This window comes from Neofelis nebulosa, chromosome 17 (assembly GCF_028018385.1).
Source record: "Neofelis nebulosa isolate mNeoNeb1 chromosome 17, mNeoNeb1.pri, whole genome shotgun sequence".
NCBI lineage: Eukaryota > Metazoa > Chordata > Mammalia > Carnivora > Felidae > Neofelis > Neofelis nebulosa.
Window position 1 is genome coordinate 15570362 of NC_080798.1, and position 24611 is coordinate 15594972.

Sequence of the window (24611 nt, forward strand, 5' to 3'; positions counted from 1 at the left end):
TGAAGCCCATGTTCTCAAATCCCACTTACAAACCCTGCCCTGGGTGACCCTGCCCCTTGATGCCCGGCACACCCCGGCCGTGTCCTTTCGGCAAGCCAGGCTTTCTTGCTAGAAGGACCTCACGCCTTTTGTCCACCCACGAAGTGCACCCCTTGACCCTTTCCTCGGGTGGCTGTCCTTCCCATCCCCTAAGCCTCTGCTGTCACCTCTCCGAAATAACCCCCACCAACCACCAATCTGAAGGTGCCCGCCCAGTGCCCCTCTCTCGCCGGCACCCTGCTCTGCCCCTCACATGCTAACCATCATTTGTAACCACGTATGTGCTGGTTTACTTGTTCACTGCCTGCCTTTGGGATCGCCCCTCAGTATCTGGCCTCGGCCCTTGTGAAAGACAGGATGCTGCAGGACAGGGAGAGCGGCCCCCAGGCTCAGCCGGGAAGGTACATGCTTTCTTCACTAACCGAACAACTACTCTCAAGCTTCTGGGAGTTGCCTCAAAGGTCTGTACCACATGGTCTTCAGCTTCAGTAGCTTACAGAAAAATCATCTTGGCGACACTCAGGGCGCCATGTGTCTACTGCTGGGTAAGAGAAGTGCAAGTGGCCTCATCCCTGAGTCTGCCAGCCAGATGTGCCTCTGCAGCCCTCTAAACGCCTTCCACCCTCCAACGTCTCAGCACAGCAGGTGCAGGAAAAGAGACCTTGCTCACAGACCCTCGAGAACAGAAAACTCCAGGGTGGGCTTGATTTGGAAAGGAGGTAGAGTGATCACCCAGGGGACAGGGCCAGGCCTTCCCCAAGGACACACTCGAGAGGAAAGGGTGGGGCCCATCAGCCACAATGGAGGAGAACCTCCCTCCGCCCCCTAGAAGCCACAGGTTGATGGCAGAGGGTGGTTTTCATCTTGAGAGTGTCAGGATAAGAAAATAAGCACAGTCCACTGCCCAGAGGCAGGGGAAGGACGGAAGGACACAATGTCTGCCGGGCCCTTTCCCAGGGCTAAGAACCCCATACAGGGAAACCAGGCAGAGTCTCTCCAGCCTGGGGCAAGGGCAGATATCCAGTCAGGAAACCTATGCTGCGTTCCTCCCAAGTGCCAGGCACTCCACAGCAGGGGAATGCACGCAGTCTGGACAGGCGGCTGGAGCTCCCACACCCAGCCGGCTGTACAAGGAAGCTGATCATGGAGGGCTCAGAGAGCTCCCACGAGGAAGAAGACGGATTCTCTCATGACACATGCACCAGATGCTTCCCGGACCTACAGCTGTGCCCCCACAAGACAGTCATGTTTTGGCTACGGCCCAGACCATGTGGAGGGTAGGGCGATGGGAGGCAGGGCAGGGGCTGGGGCTCTCAGGTATTCTGAAGCCCTCGGGGCACCTCTAGTAGCTGCTTTCCAGCTTTGTCCCGGGGCCCAGCGGTCACAGGGACTGGGAGTGAACCAATCTGGGCATGAACGCGGAACATTTCTAGACGGAGTTTTTCTCCAAATGAAGACTGATGCATGCCACCGGGTCTCTCCTCTAACCCCTTCTGTATTTACAGGCTAGCATTTGAGCAAAATAAGTGCAGCTGTGAGAAGCAGAAGGCTGGAGTGGAGCCAGGAGGAAAGATCCATGCAAGGACAGAAAATCTGAAGGCCGACTGATTTTGGGGGTTTTGCTTTTTTTTTTAAACAAACACCAACCACCTCAACTGTGGCATGTGACGCTTGGCACCCCTCCCCGAGAGGTCCCAGCCGGGGCAGAGCCTTGGAACTCAGTACACACACTCTGGCCTCAAGTCTTGGCCAACCTCTCAGAGCCCTGTCATTAACAGCAATTAGTTTTCTTTGTTTTTCTAGAAGCTGGGACAACATGGATGTCAGGGTGTAGGAAATCCTGCTCTAATGAGCTGAACTGTGAGTGCAAGCTGACAGGGAGCTTCTGGGCTCCATCAGGCCTCGCCTCGTCTCCAAAAGCGCCTGTGAGCTCGAGACGAGCTGGCTGCTGGCGGGCAGAGTGTTGTTGCTCTAGTGGAAAGGTCTAGAACGAAGAATCGCAGTATCGGGTGTCCCCACGGGGCACAGAGGGTCCTGGGTATCCAGTCAGGGGCCAAACTCCCTCAGGCCCTGCAGCCAGCAAAGTCTGGTTACTGACCTTTGGACCTGCACTCCCCACCCCAGAGCCCTGACACCAGGCCTCGAAAGTCCTTCTCCCCTGAGATCTCCAGATACCAGGCAGGGCCAAAGGGCAAAGGTGCTCCAGGCACAGGGACGCCAGGTGATGTGACTGTGTTTCTGAGGCCCAGCACAAGGGCCAGTGAGGGTGTCCAGGGTCCAGGACAAAGTCATTCCTGCCCTGTAGGAGAGGCCTGCCCTGCATAACTGGGGGCACTGGATTCCCGAGTGTTAGATTATTCTGTGGGTGGAAGGGAGGAGGAGCTTGGGGACCCAACGATCACATCGAGGGCAGTCACTGTGGTCACTGCTGGGGTATATACTGGGGCTTTATACCCCACCAAGTGCTCTCTCTGCCACCCACACAGCTCCTGCTTGGAGTACAGAGGTTGAGGCTCTAAGCCTGCAAGCCAGGGACCGAGCTGTCCCATCCCCGCTCACCTTCTGCTCCGATGGAGACCAGCTTGACTCCTTTGCTGGCGATGAAGTCCAGGGCTTTGTTCACATTGTTGATTTTGTGCACTCTCATCTTGCCCCGCTCCGGCTTAGGTAACCGCTCACCTGAGAGCCACACCCCGAGAAAGAGGGGGAGAAAGGGAAACTTTAATGTCCCTACTGCCCTCCAGAACTGGCCGCCATGGCACTCTGGCCCGCCCTCCCCCCACAGGCCGGCGCCTGGATGCGCTGCAGTGCAGTCGTTCAAAGCCTCAGTCTCTTCCCGGCAGCTTAGGGACAGCTGGGGTGGGCCGAGTCCCCGGGACGTGGGACAGGGCACCTGTTCCGGGTGTGGGGTGTGCTGCGTTGCACAGGAGCCTCACCTGAAATGACCTCCAGAAGGAGCATGAGCTTGAGCCCGTCTCGAAAGTCCTCGTCGATGTTCTCGATCTGTGTGCCAGCCTTCCTCAGGTGGGAGTTGCACCAGGCTGTGAACGTCTGGGGAAGCACGAGAGAGAGGCCTGGAGGGTCAGTGTGACCGTTGGGGCCTTCTAACAAAAGGGCTGGGCCACCACCCTGACCCTGGGACAACAGTGGCCACCACGGGGCCTTCCTATACACTGTTTCTGGTCCTTAAGCAACCCAGGCAAGTCAATCTGAGGAAAGCGAGGCTCAGGGTAGTTAGCAGACCCGCCGCACAATTGTCTGGATGATAAGTGGCACAGCATGGACTAGAACCCAGTCATGCAAATGTGACTCAGCGCCAGACCCCGGGTGTGGAAACGAGACACAGGGTCCCCGCTCTTACATTCTTTGGGACAGACACACAGAGCCCTTCACCACCTCCCCCGACCCGAGCAGGCAGATGAGACCACAGGTCCTAGCCGGTGCTGGCTTCCTTGCCTCTCAGGTAGGAGCCATTGCCGGCACAGAGATGACCTGAGACAGGAAAGCAGATGGAAAAGAAAAGCCTGCTGAAAATGTAAGGTTTCCTTCCAGTCAGTCTCTCCTGGAGTTGTGGGTGCCCTGGCAGCAAGCGCCTCCCCTAAAAGGCCGGGAGCACAGAGGCCTCTGAGCCCTGCGCAAGCCTCCATTCCTTGGAGGACATTCCACATCCCACCCTTCCAAACCTTAGGGGAGCTTAAGGAGGCTGGAAGGCAAGTGGAGGTAGGCACCCCCCCCGCCAGAGTTAGACAGCCATATCTGAGGAAGTGTCTGAAACACAGGGCACGCAGATGCTGGGACATGAAAGGATGCATTCGGGTACAGAGGGCCACAAACAGCAACCCAAATCCCAAATCCCAACTCCAGAACACCCAGCACAGGGCACCAGCCACTCAGGCCCCGCTGGCCGGGCATGTCACCGGACATCAGCCCCCAGGAAGCGCGTCACATCAGTTAAAGGTGGACGCGTCTAGACACCTTCTGGGGAAACCGGCCCAATTAGCCTCCCACAGCAGGGTCTGGGAAAAATGCCACGCTTCTGTTTCTCACAGAACCCCCATAACCCGCACCCCGCCCTGCCGCCTCCATCTGCAGTGGCCAGCACGGATGTGGGCGGAGGGCCAGGAGCGTACGAGCACACGCTCCGTGCTCAGGCGCAGGCAGAGGCCACGTGGGGGGCGAGGGGCTTCCAAGGAGCCTCTGGCGGAGCACCATGTGTTTTGACAACTGTCACCACTCCTGCTCATTCAGACGCAACACTAGGCCCCTCCCAGACAAAGGAGCCACCTGATCAACACGCGTGCAGCGAGGATGGGCATGAGGTTCCCTTCCAAACCCAAACGGTGGATGTGAAGAGTTCCTCTGCACGGGGGACACAGACCCCATCCTGTGTGGAGCTGTCCCCTCAGTAAGGGTGCCTGTACCCTGCCTCCGCCTCTCCTAAACCGGCACCTGCTGATCCCTCAAGATCAGCCTGAAGCGCAGCTCCTCTGAGACGTCCACACCGACTGGCTCACCCCGGCCCGATTCTGACTCGGATGCTCCCCCCTCTGCACAGGTATCATAGCACCTTTCTCTCGGGCTCTTACAGTTGGGTGTTGTCCTCTGCCTCCGCACATGCCTGAACTCTGGCCACCAAGCAGGTGCTCACACTGAGGAAGCAGGAATGTGCCTTCTCTGCCTCGTTCCCCAACCCCCTCTATACAGCTCTGAATTCAGACAAACCAGAGCCAGACCGCTGGTTACACTACTCATATGGAAACATCATCCGACCTTCCTTAACATCTGCCTCCCGGTCTGTAACGTGGTGGTGAGGACACCACCCAAGTCACGGTCAGCGTGAGGATTCGCGATGGCGGAGCCCGCAGAGCACATGACGGCCCCGGTCGTCGCTGTGCCTCCCCAGATCTCCTCCTTTCCTGAAATCCTGCCACTGCTTCCAGAGTATCCTCTCCTTCCCCTGTCTGCCCTGGCCGCCACGCAGCCCCCGGCAGCTCTCAAAAGCGTTCTCTAGTCATTCCGTGTGTTACTAGAGGTTGCCTGCACGTGTGCAAGCTCCAAGGGGGCAGGACTTCCGTCCCACCTCTCACATGCCCTTGTAATGTCTGAGGCACAGCCAGCTGCGGTGCTGGGCAGCGAGACGCGACTCAGCCGTCCTACAAACCAGTGGGCGGCAGCAGGCCGGGCTGGGGCAGGAAGTGGCCAGGAAAGCTGGCCTCTGCCCTTGCGTGTACCTGAAAGATGCCTGCGAGCGGCAAAGCGACCGATCGTATCCCAAGGCTGAGGACGGAAGAGGGCGATTCCCAGAGGGGAAGCTCCCCAGTGCTCCAGTGCTGCTGGGGCCAAGATGTAGGCCCCTGGTCTGCACGCAGGGCCAGAAACGTGTCTAAATGGCAGCCCTCATCACCTCAGCCTGCCTGGGTTATGCCCACGTGCTCTCAAAGGGCACAGGTCTGGGTCTCAATGCCAACTCCCGGACCTACTTACACCTCAGTTTCTTTCTGTCGGATGGACTCACCAGAATCTACCTCCCATAGCTGCTGCAAGGATTAAGTGGGGGAGAGGCTTTAAAGCACCCGACACGGTACCTGGCATAAAGTTAATGCCAGATGAATTGTCTGCATGCACAGTGGCTGCTCCCCTCTCTGCAAAGGCCCTTACCCCACCTCCATGGTTTGGAGAGGAAATGAAATTGCAGGAAACCTTCGTCCTGTGGAGGCTGGGAACAAAACTCGCCTCGTGGGGTTCAGGCTATCTGTCCTCACAAACGTGTACCCCATCCTTTGCTCATCTTCTCTGGGGAGCACGTAAGAGCTCTGGGGCTTGGGGCTCACACGGACCTGGGTTCAATTCTGGCCTCTGCCAGTGAGGCAACCTGCCCGAAGGGTAGCCCTGGATAAGCAATGAGCCTCACGTTGTCCGATGATGAAGCGGGGACAGTTAACTTCTCTTAAATGAAGATCGAACAACATAATGCAAGTTAATCACTTCAGACTGTGCCTGGCACAGATTCTGTTAGTGCTCAGGATTACACGGATGTCCAAAAAAAGACCTATTTTCAAGTCAACAGTCACTATGCCCTGTACTTCTGTGTCCCTAGCTGGAAGCAGGCAGCGTCCTCAGCAGAACACTGAGCAGGTGCTTAGGAAGCGTATCCGCTTGCCCGGCCTGGGCAGCGAGAAGGAAGAACTCTCTCCTGAGCCGGCCACAGACAGAATGGAAACCCCACCGACAGGCCTCCCACCCCTATGCCCCGCGTGGCTGTTTTCTCCTTCTGGAAGATGACGGGCACGTGCTGACACTCGAGGCTCACAGACGAGGAGAACAGGCCCTCACAAGGCCATCTTCAGGGAACGAATCAACCCCAGACCACCACTTCTTTACGCAGTGACTGGGCAGCAGGAGCTGGGATCTGAACGGGACGTTAAACATTCGGTTGTTCCTAGTTGGCCACAAGAATGACTCTCTACTCGACACTTTCTCTCCCTACCGGTTTAGGCTAAGATGTGTGGGGTAGACAGTGTGGAGGGGTGGTTTCAATAGATAGAGGCCTCGTGTGCCCACCACACCACCCACCGCTGTGCAAAATTCTCAGAGCGTTGAGCTACAGAGCCCAACTGCCGACAGGTCCCACTGCTCCGCACGCCCCAGGCCCCCGTGGGGTTGGAATACGTCCATTCCCTTGACAAGCATTTGCTGGGGGTCGACCCCAGGCCAGGTCCTGTGTCGAGGACACAGGAGTGAGCAAAAGTGGACACAGCCTGCAGTCTCGTGGAGCACCCAGTCTGAACAGGGAGAGGATGTCAGTAATCAAGCGACCGCTCAGCTACAGAAATAACAGCCGCAGGAAAAGTAATAGTAATGACCGGAGAGGCCACCTCTATAGAGCTCACTACGTGCCGGGCACTGTTCTAGGCACTTTGTCACGTATTAATTTCTCCCAGCTGCATACCTACCTTGTGGGGTAGGAGCCACTACGGGCTCATTTTACAGATGAGGAAACCGAGGGTCGGACAGGTGTTGTGACTTGACCACAGGGAGTCACGCACCTGCAGTTACGGAGCCGGACCTAAAGCCAGGTCCTCTGAGCCCCGGAGGCCCCACTCCAAAGTGTCATGCATTTGCCCTCTTCCCCGCTGCCCCCAGAAAGGGAGCTAAAGAGCATTCAGCATGCAAGCTCCTGATCTAGGTAGGGGCAGACACGGGGTAGTTTCCGAGGTAATTCTCCCACTCTGATAGGACTGAGAATGAGTGAAGACAAAAAATAAGGGAGACTGTGCAGATAACAAGAACAGCATGTGCAAAGGCCCTCCAGGAGGCTGGAGAGAGAAAAAGAGGGAACAAGGTAGAGCCGCTGTGCCATGAGGCTGGTGGGGCCTACCTCACGGGGCCTTCCAAAGGTCACATTGGCTGCTGCTGGCTGAGGACAGAGCTGAAGGGGGCAAGGGTCAATGCGTGAGGACCAGGAAAAAAGAGAGTAAAAAGCCTCCAAGAGAAACTCGGCAGTGGGAGGAAGACAGAGGAGCCATGCTGGAGATACTAACTGTCGTGACTGAGAAAGACAAGCTCAGCGTTTCTATTTTATTGGGGCGGGGGGGGGGGGTTGTCCAGAGCTACTGGCACCCTGTGGGAGGAGGAAAAGACAAAGAGCATCGAGCTCAGCTAGGCTTTATTGTTAACGCCATTTTCATGGTAAGCACGGACTCGGAACAGTGGCCCTGTCCTCAGGTGCTCAATGAATTTACTTGGTTGATTTCCAACTTGGAACCCCTACTAGACACTGGGCACGGGAAGAAGCGAAACAGATGCAGAATTTACATTCGGGGGGGGGGGGCATGCTAAAGGTAATTATGCAACCATCGCTAATTACTGCTTCCTACCATTTCTACATAGGGACTCTTTAAAACCTCCAACCTCATGGTCGTGTAAATTATCATCTCCATTTTACAGATGAGGAAACTGAGGCGAGGAGGGGTAAGTGACTTGCCCAAGGTCACAGAGCTCGTCAACAGTTTCAAACAAGGGGCGGCTGCTCATCCACAAGGCCTGAGTGGGACACTAAGTACGCTTGGCAAAGCAGAGCCAGCAGAGCAGAGTTAGGATGGCCCCAGCCCCACCTCAGCCCCCAAGCTGGAGGGGAGCTCACAGAGTGAGGCGGGCAGGCAGAGCTATGCCTCCAAAAGCTCCCCTACTTCTTCAAGGGTGGCCTGGACCCACTGTGAGGCAGCAAAAACAAAGCCAGTGGTGGCCCTGTTGCTCCCAGCCTGTCCTTGCCATTGTGAGAAGGGAGCCTGCGCCCAGCCCTCGGCCTATCTGGGGAGGAAGGAAGGATGTGGACTTGTCTGTCTTTGAGAACACACGTGAAAAAAAAAACCACAGAGAAGAGGCTTTAGAACTTGCCTCTGCACACTGGCAGCCTGTTCAAGATTCTTCTCTGGTTGCTAAAATAGCACAGGGTGTGAGTGGGGGAGAGGGAGGGCCGACAGAAGAGAAAGAGGAGCTTGTTGGCTCCTTTGGGACCCAGTCACCACTCCCAGTGCGGTGGTGCACCGGGGACGGCAAGCTTCAGAGGGGCCCCTGGGCGGTTTCTGCTTTGTCACTCTGTATGTGGGGGGAGGGAGAGGAGGCCATCACTGGTCATAAAGTCCTTCCTGTGTCACAAGGACCCCTCCCAGTGGCCAGGATGTGGGGCGGCTGGGTGAATGAATGATGGATATTGTTCTGGAGGTGACCTAAGCAGCCGGGAATGTGGCAGCAGGGGGCTTTAATGAGCCATTCATCAATGACTCCTTCCTCCAACCCAAAGAGGTAAACCCTGTCTACTCTGGGGCAGTACTGAATCCGAAGCAAACATCTTAAGACAGAGCAACCAAGTGGCATTCCAGTGGGGACAGTGATGGTGAGTGCGAGAGGAAAGGGTCCTGGTGGGATGAGGCCGCCCAGCTGAAAAAACTTTCCTTCCCTCTTCTTCTCAACGACTTCCTATTACAAAACACGGTCCCTGTTACAAAACACGGTCATAGTACTGAAGGGGGTGGTGTGGAGGGACATGTCTGTTGGGAGCTGGGATTCCACTGAACCCAGAATAAAGGGAGTCTCTTGCAAAGTCAGTCTGGGTCTGGAAGCAGGCTCAGCCCAGTCCCTTGGCGGGGGGCGAGCATGCTGGCTTCAAGGATCGGCCCCGGCAAAGAGGGCTCCTGGACCAGGGTCGAAGGCTGCACTATTTCTACTCACGCGGCAGATGCTCACATGTGGATTCCATTGACTCCACGCTTCACACGATTTTAGGAAAAACTCTTTGCTGCCTCACACCGCATCCCCCGCCTTCCACCGTGTACGCTGCCCACCCCCTTCGCGGGACAGCCCGGGCCGACAGCCTGACCCACAAGGCCCAGGACTGACTGCAATTGGTCACGGCAAACTCCCCCAGGGTACACGGAGGCAAGACAGGGCTCCCTACGGTGCCGGGAGTTTTCAGACCCCGTCTCTGCAATACCGTGTCGGGTTTGCCGCTCCGCTGGGGCATCAGCTGCCTTGAGGGGGAGGGCGCCGTCCCACTTCCTGAACTCCCACCTTGCCTGCTGTGGCCTCTGATGCTGCCCATGGTTCCTGCTTCCACGGGTCCTCAGGAAGGGTGTCTGGGGCTTGGACACAAGGGAGGGACGGCTATTTATTCCTAGGACAGGCATCCAGCCTTCTTATCGCCCATCTGCCTGGCCACTGCCAGGCTTCAGACAAGGGCTAGCCCCAGCGGGGCATCTTTTCAGTTCCTGAAAGCAGAAACTGCTCCCACCATAAAGGCCCTTTCAGGGCCCGACAGCTCAGCCGAAGGGAATCTGGGTTGCCAGTGGCTCAGGCAAAAAGGCGATCACCCTGGCAACATCCACACGGACCGTCCAGGGAGCGAGGGGCTCTGTGAGCCTCTGGACGGTTCTGAGATCGTATGTGTGAGTACTATTTTTGAAGACCCACTGCCTTTACCAGATCTGAAGGGGACAGAAACCAGGGAGCAGGCTGAGAACAGATATCGGACTGGTCATGGTAACGTGGCCACAACGTAGATGGATGCAGCCCCGCCAGCACGGGAAACTGAGGCTGGTGGTTTCGCAGCACGGGGGACACAGTGAGCTGCCCGCCCTGGACTCAATCCATAGCCAGCCAGGGGCAGAGCAGGCATGCTGTGTGTGCCTGCCCCATGACGACATCACCTAATTCGAAAGCAATTACAGGGAAATATGGAATGTTGCTTATGTCCTGGCCCGACGCTGCCTTATTCGGACTTTTCTCAGCAAACACAAAAAAGCTCTGACTTCCCAGTCGGAGGAGAGGTATAAATACCGCAGAGTGGAGTAGTGAGCATTCCAAAGGTCCTGCGTGTCCATCCAGAAACCAGCTTTCCCCCACACCCCCTCCCCGGCAGCCAACGTTCCTGCCTCGGCCAGTCACCCTGTAAAGCACCAGAAAGCGAGCACGCTGTCGCTCCAACAGACTGACTTGCGTGTAGTTCCTACCTCGCGATAAGCGCTCGTCGAAAACTTTCCTGTAGGTCTTTACAGGGCCGGTTATTTCTCATCACTCAGGACTTCCCCCAGATGACATCACCCCAGGTCTTCCTTGCCCTTGACATCTGCACCATGCAATCACTTTACTCCGGTAGGTCATGTTCATTGTACTTATTACTCTCAGAAATTATGTCCTTTGTCCAGAACCAGTCTTCCTCCCAAGCCTACCAGAATCTCTATGAGAGCCGAGTCCTGTTTGCCGCAGGACCCCACTGCCTTGCACAGTTGGTCCTTAGTAAATCCTACAATGAATGGAATGTGTTTGGGGCCTCTCACGTCTAGTCATTTATGACTTCATGGTTTCTAATCCCATTCTGTACTGGTGAGAGTCCCAAGATTTAGGGCTAAAACTGCTTGCTTTCAAAAGTTCACAAAAATAAATCCTGGGGCTACAGATATTCCACACGCAAGCCACGGAAGATGCTGCTCGCGGCTTGCCACTCCAACAGAAGGACAGGAGCGAGCCCTCAGGAGCCTCATTCACTCAGGCATCAAGGCCACTGGACTTGCAGAGACCCTGGCTCAAGGGTGGGACCTAGGCGGTGGGTAGCAGTGGGCAGGCTACGAGGCAGGCTGAGGAGAGGACAGAGTGGCACAGTGCTCCAGAGCAAGGGCTCTCGAATCTCAAACATGGGTTCAAATCCTCGCCTTGCCACACCACTTACTGTGCGAGGCCTTAGAAAACAGAGGTCATCTCCCTCAGCTTCAGTTCCCTCCTTTGTAAAATGAAGGTAATAGACACGGTGTGAGCATTCAATAGGGCAATACGCACAGCCTGCGGAGAGTAAGTGATCAGTAGATGTTCCATTCGTTACTGTGTAGTTCCTGTTCCAAAGGGGCGAAGCCACACCCCCCCAGTATTGCTGGCTACACTCTGGCGGCTGACACAAAGTGGTCTTCCCCCAAACCTCCCTTCCCTTAGCCTGGCCACGCGACTACCAAACCAAAGGAATATAATGATCAGACCTGGTTTTTCACACTTCCCGAGATCCTTGAAGTCCAGAGGTCCTGGACCCTGGCTGTACCTTAGAATTACCTGTGAACTCTTCTGGTTTTTGTTATTTTCTCTCTCTCTCTCAGTTTTTAAGACAATGAATATTGTTTTCAGCCACCAGGCTTTGAGGCAATTTGCTACCCAGCGGTAGATAACTAACGCAATATGGAAGCAGAGTTGCTGTATCATAGGTATGCGTGTATTCTTTTTAATCAAGTGCACAGTTCGGAGAGCCAATTTTTTAAAACTGAGTTGTAATTCACATACCATAAAACCCACCCTTTTAAAGTATAAAAATCAGTGAGCTTTAATTTATTCATGAGGCTGTACAATTATCACCACTATCTAATCCCAGACCATTTTTATCACCCCAAAACTGCGAACACTCCCTATTTCCCCTTCCCCGCTAGCTCCTGGCAACTGCTAATCTACTTTCTGTCTCTATGCATTTGCCTTTTATGAACATTTCATATAAATGGAATTATACAGTATGTAACCTTTGTGTCTGGCTTCTTTCATTGTGCTTTCCAGGTTAACCCACGTTGTAGCCTGTATCAGTGAGTGTTTCATCACTTCTTGTCTGAGTAACACTCTATTTTATGGATGTCTCGTATTTTGTTTATCCATTCATTCTCAAGTTGATGGACACTTGGGTCATTCCTACTTATGCTATTATGAATAATGCTGCTACGAACATTCATGTGTAAGCTTTTGCGCCAACGTGTTTCCAATTCCCCTGGGTATATACCTAGGTGTCTAACTGCTGGATCATATGGCAACTCTATGTTCAATCGTTTGAGGAACTACCACGCTGTTTTCCAAAGAGGCTTCATCATTTTACATTCCCATCAGCAACATATGAGCATTCCAATTTCTCCACATCCTTGCCAACACTTGTTATTATCTGACTTTTTGATTATAGTCTTCCCAGTGGGTGTGAGGTGGTGTCTCATTTGCATTTCCCTAATAATTAATGATGTTGAGCATCTGATTAACCTCTTTGGAAAATGTGTCTTCTAGTCCATTTTTTAACTGGTTGTCTTTTCATTGATATGTTGCAGGCATTCTTTATATATTCTGGACACTAGACTCTTATCAGATATATGATTTGTAAATATTCTCTCCCATCCTGAAGATTATCTTTTTACTTTTACTTTCTGAGTGTCCTTTGAAGCAAAAGTTTTTAATTTTCACTAAGTCTAATATAACTATTTTTCTTTGGTTGCTTGTGTTTTTGGTGTCCTATCTAATAAACATTGCCTAATCCAAGATCACACAGATTTTTTAAAATTATTATATTATTATTATTATTATTATTATTATTTTTGATAGAGCACACGCATGTATGTGCAAGCAGGGGAAGGACAGAGGGAGAGAATCTTAAGCGGGCTCTATACTCAGCACGGAGCCTGATGCAGGACTCAATCTCACAACTGTAAGATCATGACCTGAGCCAAAATCAAGAGTTGGACACTTAACCGACTGAGCCACCCAAGTGCCCCCACGGTCACAAAGATTTATGCTTACGTTTTCTTCTAAGTTTTATGGTTTTAGTTCTTATATTTAGATATTTGATCCAGTTGGAGTTATTTTGTATATGGTGTGAGGTCCAACTCCATTATTTGCGTGTGGATATCCAGTTGCCTTGGCACTATTTACTGAAAAGACTACTCTTTCCCCATTGAATATGTCTTTTACTCTTGCTGGAAATCAATTGACAATAAATATATGGACCTCAGAGTTTCATAATAATGCCAAAACTTCACCCCAGGCCTAATGAAGGACCTGGAGGTGGGTCTTGAGCAACAGAGTTCAGGAAGCTTACCAAGTGAGCCTAAAACGTTGCCAGGGTTGAGAACCACCACTCTAATTTATTAAACTCTCGCATTCTCTAAGTGAGGAAGGAATACGAGGCCCAGTTAGAACTACGCAGCCCTTGGATTTGTTAGACTGAACTGGACCTTGGAGCTAAAAGAAATCTCAGAGAAGCAGGGGGTAGGCAGCCCAGGGTAGGGAGGTGCCCTATTCTCAAACAGACCTTTTCAGGAGCTATCCCACCAACCAACCAACCAACCAACCAACCAACCCAAAGCTACTCAGATTACACTGCAAAGAACTGGGTCCTCCCCACAGGGGAAGAGCCTGCCCTCCCCACAGAGAGTACACAGGGAGATAAGGGTCTGAACTAAAGGCAGGTGGGGGCCACGGGGTGGAGGTGGAAGGCGGCACTCAGCTCTCAAAAGAAAGCTTTTTAACAGGAAGAAGAGATGGGTGAGGCCTACCTGAAATAGCTACCTTTAAAAGAGAAAGAAAACTTCCACCTCCCAAAAGACAGTTTTTAAATTAGGGCAGCAGCAGACTGGGGACATGCCCTCCACCTCCTCTGGCCCAATGGGGCATTTTGCTGTGAAACGATCAGGCACAGGGGCTCTTCACCTGGAGAACAGGGAGTCTGAGCTACAAAAACCCCATTTACTTTCAATGGCTTACAGTTGAGCTCAGGTTTCGGGGTAGGAAGGGAGATTAAAGATCGTCTGGTTTAAACTTTGATCCTTCAAAAAGATAGCCAAGTGAGCCAATTCTGGCCCCGAGACTGTGTGTCTTGGAATCCGAACAGGTGCCTAAGAAAACCAGTCTTTAGAATCAACGTTTTATCATGGACAAATCCACCTATGAACTTGCTTATCTAGATAACAGGCATTTGGCATGTGGGGAGAAAAGGTCAGAGGGGGCACTGAGGGGACGCAAGTGTCATTCAGGCAAGTGCTTCTGTCCTGAGCCGAGGCCCACCCCAGTGACTCCCCAACAGAACTGAGAAGTGAGAAGAGTGTGCAGGCAGGGGCATATGGGCAAACACCACCATTTCTCCCTCTGTTCACCTTCTAGCAAGACAGCCTGCTTCCTGCTGGAACTTACATGATCCACAAACTGGGCCTTGGTAGCGGAAGGGCAATCATGCTGGGCCTACAAGTGATTTCTAACAGTGGTGCAGGTTTTGCTTTTGACCACGAAACTCCCTGGTGATCCTTCTTCCTTTTTCTTGGAATGTTCTTGGAACATTCTGACTTAATGGTCCACCGATCAGGTCCGAAACCTCCTCCAGTGAAGGCAGGGAGGGGTGTCTGGAGTGAGTGACATGGCTAGGGCAGAACTGGATTGGTCTGAAAATCTGTGCTCTTGACACGGTGGGGGAAACCGGAGCTTGGGGCGGCGCTCACGGACATGCATTGTTTCATGGGCGCTCTGACCCACTGGCTTCCCACTCTCAGGCCCGGGAGTAAGATGATCCCTTTGAGAAGCAGGCCGCGAGAATATAGGGCATTTACCTGCGTGATCAATTCCTCTCATCTCTGAGTGGACCAGCCCTGGCAGGCGGCCCATGGAGGTGCTGGGTACTCGTCAGCCTGCCCACCCTCTCCTGAGGCTCAGTGCAACTCCTCTTCGGGGCTGGCACTGAACACGGGCTCAGTGAGTACTGGCTGAGAGAGTGAATGAATCCATCGTCAGTCTGGGAGGTGCCTCAGACCAGAAATTCCTGGCTTAGATTTTGGAGTTTGCCAAGAGGTAATTGGTGGTGTTCAGAGTTATCCACTCTAGACCTTAGCCTCATGTGAGCAGGCTCTAGCTCTACTTCCTGGCCCTGTGACGGTGGGGGATGGGGGGCACAATTTCTGTGGGTTAAGAAATCATTCTCGATTTGGGGGGCCTCTTTTTTCCTTTACCATATTCACTCCATCTTAGTCCCCCTGAATATACAAGACAGACAATATCAACCAATGTCTCAGGAGGATTTAAAAAAAAAAAAAAAAAAGAAAAACGAAAAGAAGGTTCTATAGCCAAAGGGTAATTACAGGACTGGGAGGAACCAGTAAAGAGAGACTGAAACCTCTGACTCATAATTGCTCCATTAAAAATGGTGAAACCGTTTACCCTGGCACAGTGACAGGGCTAGACTCTCACTCTGGCTCGCCCCACCTACAGGCCTTCCCGGGGCTGGCACTGAGGCCCCGCCAAACCGCAGTTAAGGGGCGACTGTCTCCAGGAGCAGTGTGATGTCAGAGGACAGGGAGGTCCCTGCCACTCTCAGGGGCAGATCTGACTCCCGGCCCCATCACAACAGGAGTGCCTTTGTGTGCACGTGTGCGTTGGGAAGAGGGGAGGTAATGGAGCACCACTGTGAAGATGTGGGTCCGGCTTTCCAGGGAGGACTCGGCCTACCAGCTCCACCTGCCCCATCAGCGCTGCTCAGGAGCCGAACCATCGACGAAGACAGCAAGAGGTGTTTTTATGACTGGGTCGGGTATAAGGCCCACCCTAATCTAACTGTACAAGTGACTCACATTTATTGAACACTTACTGCTTACCAGAATTTGTTCTCAGTGCTCGACATTTTACAGATAAGGCTAAAAGCTGAAGCAATCTGCCACAGTCACACAGCTGGGAGGCGTCAGGGTCAGGATCCACACGTCTCCTAACCAACCTCAAGTCCGGCTGAGCCTGCTTTCTGTTTCTGGTCGTTGCCGTGTCGGGCCCCACGTGAGATACCTCACATATTTTCTCTCATCCGATCCACTCTAACGAAGACACAAAACCAAATGCAGTCCCGGAGGCCCTTGGCCAATGCCATCCTCCGCCAGTACCAGAGGCCCAGCGCTGGGCCGCAGGGTGAGTCATGGGAGAGGGAGGGCTAGTCAGGTGACCCAACGAGAATCAGAGCTATGCTGAGGTGGCCTGGTTACCTTGACATTCCTGTGATTCTGCCAAGGTAAAAAGTAACCCGAGGAGTTTGCCTTATATGGGCACGATGACAGATTTCGACACAATGTGTTAACTGACCCTGCATCAAATCCCGGATTGCAAAGGAGAGGCCCGATAAAGCTCTGCAAGTATAGGAAATAACAATTTATGACAGGCTATCACTGGTGACTCATAAAACAAAGGTGCAGCCCAACTGCCATTGTGTGCCTTTTAGAGAAGTGGGGGGAGGTTGGTGGCTCCCAGGCCAAGTGGCTCTATCACTCTCCTCACACGTGGCAGGAGAGGCCTGGGTTAGACCCCTCCCTCTGTTCACAGGGCCTGGTTCAAGGCAGGGCCTGGAGGAAATCAATTTCAGGCTGGAGCAGAACAGCCAGTCCTCTATGGGTTCAGAGAGCCCCAACCACCTGCTTTCTCCCAGAGGAGTCCAAAAAGGAGAGACGGGAGCTGCGCTGCCAGGCACAGGCTTTCCGCCCAGCAGGGAACAAGATGGTCAGGTCTCGGTGCCTTGACACTGTGTGAGAACCAAAGAAGGTAGCTGGGCCTCCCAGGATTCTAGAGTCATCCCAGCTTGGGTCCAAAATGCTGGCATCAAACACCCTTCCCAGGCAGCCCCCGGCCCCACAGAAGGAGGAGACACTTCTCTGAGCCCTTCCCAAACTCTCAAGCATTTATTCTAATCTTAAAATGTATTCGGTGTTGGGGCACCTGGGAGGCTCAGTTGGTTAAGTGTCTGACTTCAGCTCAGGTCGTGATCTCAAGGTTCATGAGTTCGAGCCCATGTCAGATCCCTGTCCCCCTCTCTCTGCCCTTCCCCCCCCACTCTCTCTTGCATGTTCTCTCTCTCAAAAAAAAAAATGTATCGGGTGTCTACACATGCCACCTACTATTCTGAGCACTGAGATTAAAACGGACAAACTTCCCGGCCCTCACGAAGTTTCTGCTCTAGTGGAGGAGGTAAGAAACAGAAAAGAAGATATTGGACTGTGGTGGTGCAATTAAACAGGGCAATGTGGCAAGAGCAACTGGAGGAGGGGGCAGCTGAGGCGAAAATCAAGTTCAGCCAATCAAGGAAGACCTCTCTGTGGAGGTGACTAATGAGCCCAAACAAACAAGAAGAGCCAACTGACTGAGTAGGAGCATAGCTGGAACAGAGGGAGGACAAGCAGAAGGGGCTGGTTCACAGAGTGTCTTACAGGCCATGGGGGCGGGGGCGGGGGTGGGGTGGGGAGGTCTGGTCTCATTCTAAGACCAACAGGAAGTCTCTGGAGGATCTCACAGGGGGAGCAGCATGACCCGATTTATGGTGCAGGAAGACCCCCCTGGTGGCCGTGTGGATGGCAGGGTTGCAGCAGTGAAGATGGAGAGGACCCCGAAGGCAGAACCACTATCATGTGCTGCCCTCTGTCAAAACCTTGCTCTCTACACGACCAGGAAGCCAGGGCTACGAGGTGACCATCACCCGCACACCACCCTTGGCTACCTTCTTTAGAAACACAGAGGCCTGAGGGCGAACCACAATGGGCTTCACAAAGGGACACTCCATGGCCAACAAGAGTGGAGAATTGAAAGTCATACCAAGAGGCGATTTTCAAACAGCATCCCCCAAAGAGCTCTGCCTTCAGGGGTGCCGGGGGTGAGGGCAGGTGCCCCCTCCTCAAATTTAACCTCAGCAGCTCCTTTTATCTATTTTATAATATGGCAGAGACATGTGAGATTCAACTTGAAAAACAGTTGTGCTGCTGAAAAATGTCATTGCCTTAAATCTTAAATCCTCCGTGCAAAATCTATTCCAAATGGTTGCGGCCCTTCCACGGTAGTCCCTACATCCCACCGGATCAAGTGGAAGACCCGGCTCTGTCCGTGGGGCTCCGGAAGGGGAAAGAGGAGTTCTGGCACCGCTGGCGCTGGTGTGAAAGCCCTTCCCACCCCTCCCCTGCTAAAGCCTTTGATCCTCTCTGCTCCGTGGGTGGCAGGCGGCTGGAGGAAGGCACACACCACATGTGCTGCCATTCCTGACGGTGGAGGCCTGCTCCCTTCTGGAAGGTGGAGCGACAAACAAAGGGAAGATAAGAAGGCCTGTATCCCAAAGTTCGCCCAGGGTCTGGCCTGGTGCCCACAGATGGAACCTGATGGGGAGAACCACAGAAAGGCAGCCTGAATTCACAGCAGGGTTGCCAAAGTAGGCGGCCATTCTCTCCGGTGGGAGCAAACCCTTGCCATGAGTTCTAACTTCCATAGCACCCTCTCCTCCGGGACAAGAAAACAAAAAAGAAAGAGCTACAGGCGGAGACCATGAAAAATACTGTTTATTTAACTAAACATCTACTAAGGTGACACTGGCCTTCAGGTAGCTTTCCCACTTCCTGGGGGAGCAGAGATTCAGGTAAAGAGAATCACAGCCAAGGGTCTGGGGAGACCTGCAGAACCTGACAGGTCCACCCTGGAGGTGTGCACAGTCCTGCTGGAGAGGGCCACTGGAAAGCCAGTCGCTGCAGGGCGGGCGGTATGGTCCGAGGACAGCGGAGGGCAGGTGACACCTGATCTGGGCTGTGAAAGAGGAGCACTATTCTGATAGGGTGATGACCTGGGAAGAAGGTTGGTCCACGTAGTGGGAACATCGAGAGCGAAAAACACAAACATGCAGATGTTTGGGGACCCCTCAGAAGTGGCAGGGGATGGTGTCAGTTGGGGTCAGAAGGTAGACAGAGGCTGAAGAACTCAGAAGTTGCTCTCTGGCCAGTGGGGGCAGGCTTCTCAGTGACCCGATTAGATGTGAGTCTCAGAAAGATAATGTTCACGGCACTAACAAGATGAACCAGGGGCCTGGAGTGAGGCCAGCTGGGAGGCCGCGGCAGGAGGCCTGGGCAAGGACGGTACCACAGGGATGATGCTGGGAGCGGATGTCGGAGCACTTCCTGGGTAACAGGCGTGGAGCAAAGGGCACACCAGTGTTAACTCACTGAGGTCCGACCACAGCCCGTGGAGGCAGGCACTATCCTCACAGAGCAGTTAGGGCACTTCCCCGAAGTCACACAGCTCAAGACAGCGAATGGTGGCACGGCAAGTCATGCCAAGCCTGACTACAATCTGCACTTTTAAGTGTGTGGTCTTGAGTCAGGACACAGCGGTGGCAAAGGAAAGGAGGAAGCTTAGGATTCAGAGAAAGAAATCAGTAAAACCTGGCTGCTGCTACAGCGTGAGAAGTCAAAAGATGATTCCCAGGCTTCTGACCTGGATGACCTACGGACCGGGCAATGTCAAAGCCAGGTACGAAAGACCCGAGGCAGGCTCTGGAGAACAAGTTTGGTTTGGGATATGCCACAGGCATTCACTCACTCGGTCACCCATTCAAACATCTCCTGAGCTTCTCCCGTGGTTGGGCGCGGTGCTGGTGCGGGGCGTTCAGGGAGAAGACAGACCAGGTTCTCCCACAAAGGACGTCAGAGTCTAACAGGGGACAGTGATGTGTGAGCAAATAATTGCATGGGAGACTAGGTGTGTCGGGACTAGAGACACGGGAGTCATGCACTGAGAGGTGAGACCAGACGCCAGGGAGGAGGGTGGATAAAATCCTCCGGGGGAAAAAGGACACTGTGAAATGCCCACATTTAAGAAGCAGGGAAAGGGAAAGGAGCCAGAGATAGGGGAGGGAAGGAAGAGTCGGAAAAGTAGAAAGAAGGTGATGTCAAGAAAGGCAAAGGGGAGGAGTTTCTGGGTCTTGCCTTAAGACATGGTCAGAAGCATCAAGTGTAACAGGGCGTGGTTATATAAAACACATATACCCATATCAGACCAACACACTGGAGCATTTATGAGTGATGTCTGGAGTGGCCTTTAAAATAATCTGAAGTGGGGAATGTGCTGGGAGATGATGAAAACAAGCTTGGCAAAATGTTGACAACTGCTGCTGTGCTGGGCGATGGGTACCTACGATTCTGCCTACTTCTACACGTGTTCATGTGGGTGCGTGTGAGGGTTTTGACAAGATCACGCACTGCACAGAGATTGAGAAAGGAGGGCAGGCGCCACCACCTGAATCCCCAGCGCCTAGCACAATGCCTGGCACACGGGAAGAGACAAACCCGTCCTGACCAGGCAGTGCCGCACACACCCCTCGGGGGTGGAAGCCACCCAGTCTCTAGAGATGGCGGAGAGCAGACTCCAGGAGCTGTGCGGGCTGAGAAGTATACGGGAAGGGAGGAGCAAAGGCTTACAGATTTTTTAGATGCCCCAAGGCCAACATCCAAGGACATTTCTTTTTCCCAGGACAGAACCTCCCTTGTGGGCCATCCGGCACCATTCTGTTTTCCTACAAAGACGCAGACTCCACTGCTCCAAGGTAGAAGCTGAACTCGCCCTCCCCTCCGGCTTCAGTTTCCCACTGAGTTCCCTGGGCCCCCCTCCTCTCATTACCCAGTAAAGGCCGCTGGGGCAAAGAGGCCCTTTTCAAAGGGGTATCAGACCACACCTCACTGTCGTCAAATGAACAAGCAATCTCTTTCTTGCCTTTCTCCTCTCCTGCAGAACAAAGTTGCATTTAAAAGGAAAAACAGTCTCAGGTTTTGTGTCCGGAACAGAGAGAAGGTCCCAGGGGCACAGACTCGGGAACACAGAGTGGCCGATTCCCCAGGATGGCTCTCACCAACAGTGACGAGGTGTGGAGGGACGAGGCAGACAAAGCTCAAGGCCAAGCCTGACAGCAGACACAGGGTGGCCTGTCGTTCTGGGTCCCATGGCCTGGAGAGTCACGGGCAGCTATCGAATTCTGCTCAACCACATCGTGTAGCCTATCTTTCTCTAGATTTTCCGCAGTACGGAATTCTCTGCCAATGCTCCAGAAATAACGATGACCACCAAACATAGCCCAGACCGCGCTTCCTTTCCTGGTATTGCACGTCTGTCTCCAGGCTCAGCTCAGGACATGGACACAAGTGGGCTACCTCAGAACACGGTACAATAGTGAGCTGGGTTTCAGGAAGGTCGCTAGTCTGCTAAACCACAGGGCTATGTTTTGATGTTTTTAGCTATCCCTAGAAACAAAACACTTCACTGTCTCTTACTATATAAGTTAATTTGACTTACAGGTAGCAATTTCTGTCTAAAAAGAAAAAGTTTAAAAAAGAAAAAAAGGTCTCCCTGCATTTAGCCACCCGTACCATTTTGAGAGCAGGGGCCTTCTTCTTGTCACGATCACCGTTGTGTCCCTGCTGCCTAGACCCGTGCCTGGCACACAATGTGTGGACATCTAGCTTGTTAAATATTTGCACAGAATAGGATTCTGTTCTAACGATGATTTCCCCCCTTTCCCCACTCAAAAAGCATCCTATTTGTGCTTCATCACTACAGGCATTGATGCTCAATTCCGTGAGGACAGCTGGCTACTGTGGCTGGAAGTGACCCAGGGGAGGACTTCTTAGGACCTTCCAGAGCACACAGCTTACAACAGGGCCAGCTTTTAGATGGGATTCAACTGGCCTGCAGAGATGGCCTGGTCTTGGGGAGTGACAGTATCCTCCTTCTCAGAGGATGGCTTGTGGGCAATCAATCTCTACCCCTAACACCAAGCAGAGGCACTGTCCCACAAGAGACATTAAAACAAGTGATGGGTGGAGAGGTGGCTGATGGGCTGGCTATTTGTCTGTTCATTCAATAGATATTTATTTACTGAGCACCTGTATCTGGCAGACCCTGTCCCATGATACAGCAGTGGACAAAACAGATCCAGCCTCTGTTCTCAAGGCCCTCACAGTCTCACAGTGAGCAGAGAGAGCAAAGGTTGGTTCAACCTAGAAGGATAAGTAGAGGTAACAGACATGCCCCTAAGAGAGGGACCGAACCTTAGGCTGGAGGGGTCAGGTACGACTTCCCAACAAAGAGGAGTATAAACTTAGATCTAAAGAATGAAAAAAAGGGGCGCCTGGGTGCTCGGTTGGTTAAGCGTCCCGACTTGATATCTACTCAGGTCATGATCTCATGGTTTGGTTCCTGAGTTCAGGCCCTGTGTCTGGCTCTACACTGACAGTGGTGAGCCTGCTGGGGATTTTCTCTCTCTCTCTCTCTCTCTCTTTCTCTCTCTCTCTGCCCCTCCCCTGAACGTGTGTGCTCTCTTTCTCTCAAAATAAACATTAAAAAAAAGGAATGAAAAAAAAAAGAATGAGCAAGAGCTGGGATTATTGGGGATGTGGAGAGGGAAGGCAGGAAAGTGGGAAAGAGCATGGAGTAGAGGCAGCTGGTGTGCCTGGAGCATAGTGGTCGGACGGGAAGGGGAGAGGAGGTCCTACAGGGTCGAGGGGACTTCCAGATTTGGTCCCAAGGGCAAGGGATACCGATCGAGATTTCAAGCAGGATGTTATCTGGCTCCCAAGTAGAGAGTGGACAGGAGGGCCCGGGGTTGTTACTCAAACTGCATCATCAGCACCTGGCCACGCTGGCACCCAGACGCTGGAGCACCTGGTTCTGCCCTGGCAAAGGGACAGTGAGGCTGCTTCAGGAGAGCCAGGAGGACCTCAGGGCTTCCTGAGATGAAAAGCTGCAGCTTGCGCCTTTGGGGCCTTTCTGGGCCTGTCTGCAGTGTAGAGCACAAGGGCTGGCTGCCTGTTTACCTTCCACATCCGGCCACAGACGTCCTGCCGGAGGGGGGGTGAGGGGGGGGGGCTTCCCAGAGGGAAGGACACATGCGGTGCTCAGCAGGGACACAGAATACCTCACTAGCTTCCCCCTCAGAGGCCCTGAGGGGCCCACCGGTCTCTCTCAGCGAGGTCTGCAGCCCACTCGCAGGCCACTGCCGTACAAGGCGCACGTTCTCCCCCGGCTTGGCTTTCTCAGCCAGCAATACGGAGTCTGCCCCTAAGCCACAGGGGCTCCATCCACCGCCCTGCGTCTGACATAATCAGGATGAGTAATAGATTGCTGCCTCTTTCTAGGAAACTCACTTCCAGGACCCCTTCAATGCTTAATGCAGACATACCTAGCAGCTGAACTTGCTAGAACTCAAGGCCAATCTTCAAAGAGCAGCTGGCTTCAAATTTACACCTAAGACAGCACTCTTCCTTTAGATCTTTGGCTGCAGTTTCCTAGTTGAAAAATAGTCCCTGACCCCACCCTACTCTTATTGGGACTCTACATCCCACAGGATGAAACCTCAGAAAGACTCCATCCCAACCTCCACCCTAGTAGACAGACTAGTAATTAAAACAGCCATCATGTACTGATCTCTACAACATGCCAGGCGAGCCCCACACCATCACCTCGCTGGATCCTGACAAGCCTTAGGAAGATACATCACTGGCCCCATTTTGTAGGTGAGGAAATCGAGGCTTCCTTGCCCAAGGTGCCTCGGGCAGTAAGTACAGGGCCAGGATCAGCATTAGAGCCTCTCTGGCTTCACGGCCTATGTTCGTGCCTACAGCCTCCGAGGCCAGAGAGAGCCTGAGAACACGGCAGGTCCAACTTCGGCCTCCGCTTGGCCCCGCAGTGCACCGCAGGAGCCCCTGTGTCCAGGCCCTGCTCTTGCTCTGCTACAAGGCCTCCTAGCTGGGTGATGAAGAGTTGGGTCCACCTAGCTGACCTTTCATCAGAAAACCCCATGGTGGCAGCTGAAACCTCTGCCCAGCACCTCACGAGCCACAGTGCACACGACAGCAAAATGGGAGCTGAGCCCTAGCTAGCCGGGGGCCTCTACTGTCAGCCATAAGGAACATGGCTTAAGATGTTCACAAAAATCCTTCCTCTTGAGACATATTTCTAGGCTTATTAAATAAGCGACAAAGTCGAGGAAGCAACAACCAAGCCAGGTTAGCTGTACTCTCACCATATGCTTTTCAGACCAGAATTAATTCTTTGGCTGGTTTTAGGCCTTCAATCTCAAAAATATCTAGTTTGTGCTTGTCTGCAAAGGAATGTAGCTGGGCACCTCCCACCAGCAACACAGAGAACAACTCCTACTGCCATCACCTAGTCTGGCCAGAGAGTCAACTCTCCAGCACCACACCACTGTTTAGACAGGCTCCCCTGGATGTGCTGCTCAGTCAAATGCTTGTATCCAATCTAAGACACAGAAGTGAAGGTGAAATGCCCGTGGACTGGCATGACTCTCAGCTACTGAAGCAGGGGCATCACCAACTCTGTCCTCTTGCCATACCCCATTCTCCAGGACCCAGACCGTAGGTGCTCTGGTGCCAATACATGCCTGACGTCCGTGGAGGACTGCCATGAGCTCTGCTCTAAGTCCTACTACCAGGGACATGAAGTCAGAGAGACGC

General features: G+C 53.2%; 1 protein-coding gene and 2 long non-coding RNA genes across 7 annotated transcripts in view; 2 read left to right on the top strand and 1 right to left on the bottom strand.

Annotated features, from left to right (window-relative positions):
* The window catches only part of ACTN4 (actinin alpha 4), a 70081-nt gene that overhangs the window by 23356 nt on the left and 22114 nt on the right, over positions 1–24611 (bottom strand). For all 5 annotated transcript variants that reach the window (XM_058707742.1, XM_058707741.1, XM_058707743.1 and 2 more), the window contains exons 2-3: positions 2976–3090; positions 2599–2718 (exon numbers count right to left, since the gene is read on the bottom strand). In XM_058707742.1, the coding sequence (XP_058563725.1) occupies positions 2599–2718; positions 2976–3090 (235 nt within the window). The remainder of the gene's footprint in view (positions 1–2598; positions 2719–2975; positions 3091–24611) is intronic.
* LOC131499636 (uncharacterized) lies at positions 8394–12866 on the top strand. The gene is made up of 4 exons (XR_009255991.1): positions 8394–8935; positions 10617–10689; positions 11707–11783; positions 12124–12866. It is a non-coding gene; the product is annotated as an uncharacterized LOC131499636 (long non-coding RNA).
* LOC131499637 (uncharacterized) lies at positions 20678–21961 on the top strand. Its single transcript, XR_009255992.1, has 2 exons — positions 20678–21301; positions 21697–21961. It is a non-coding gene; the product is annotated as an uncharacterized LOC131499637 (long non-coding RNA).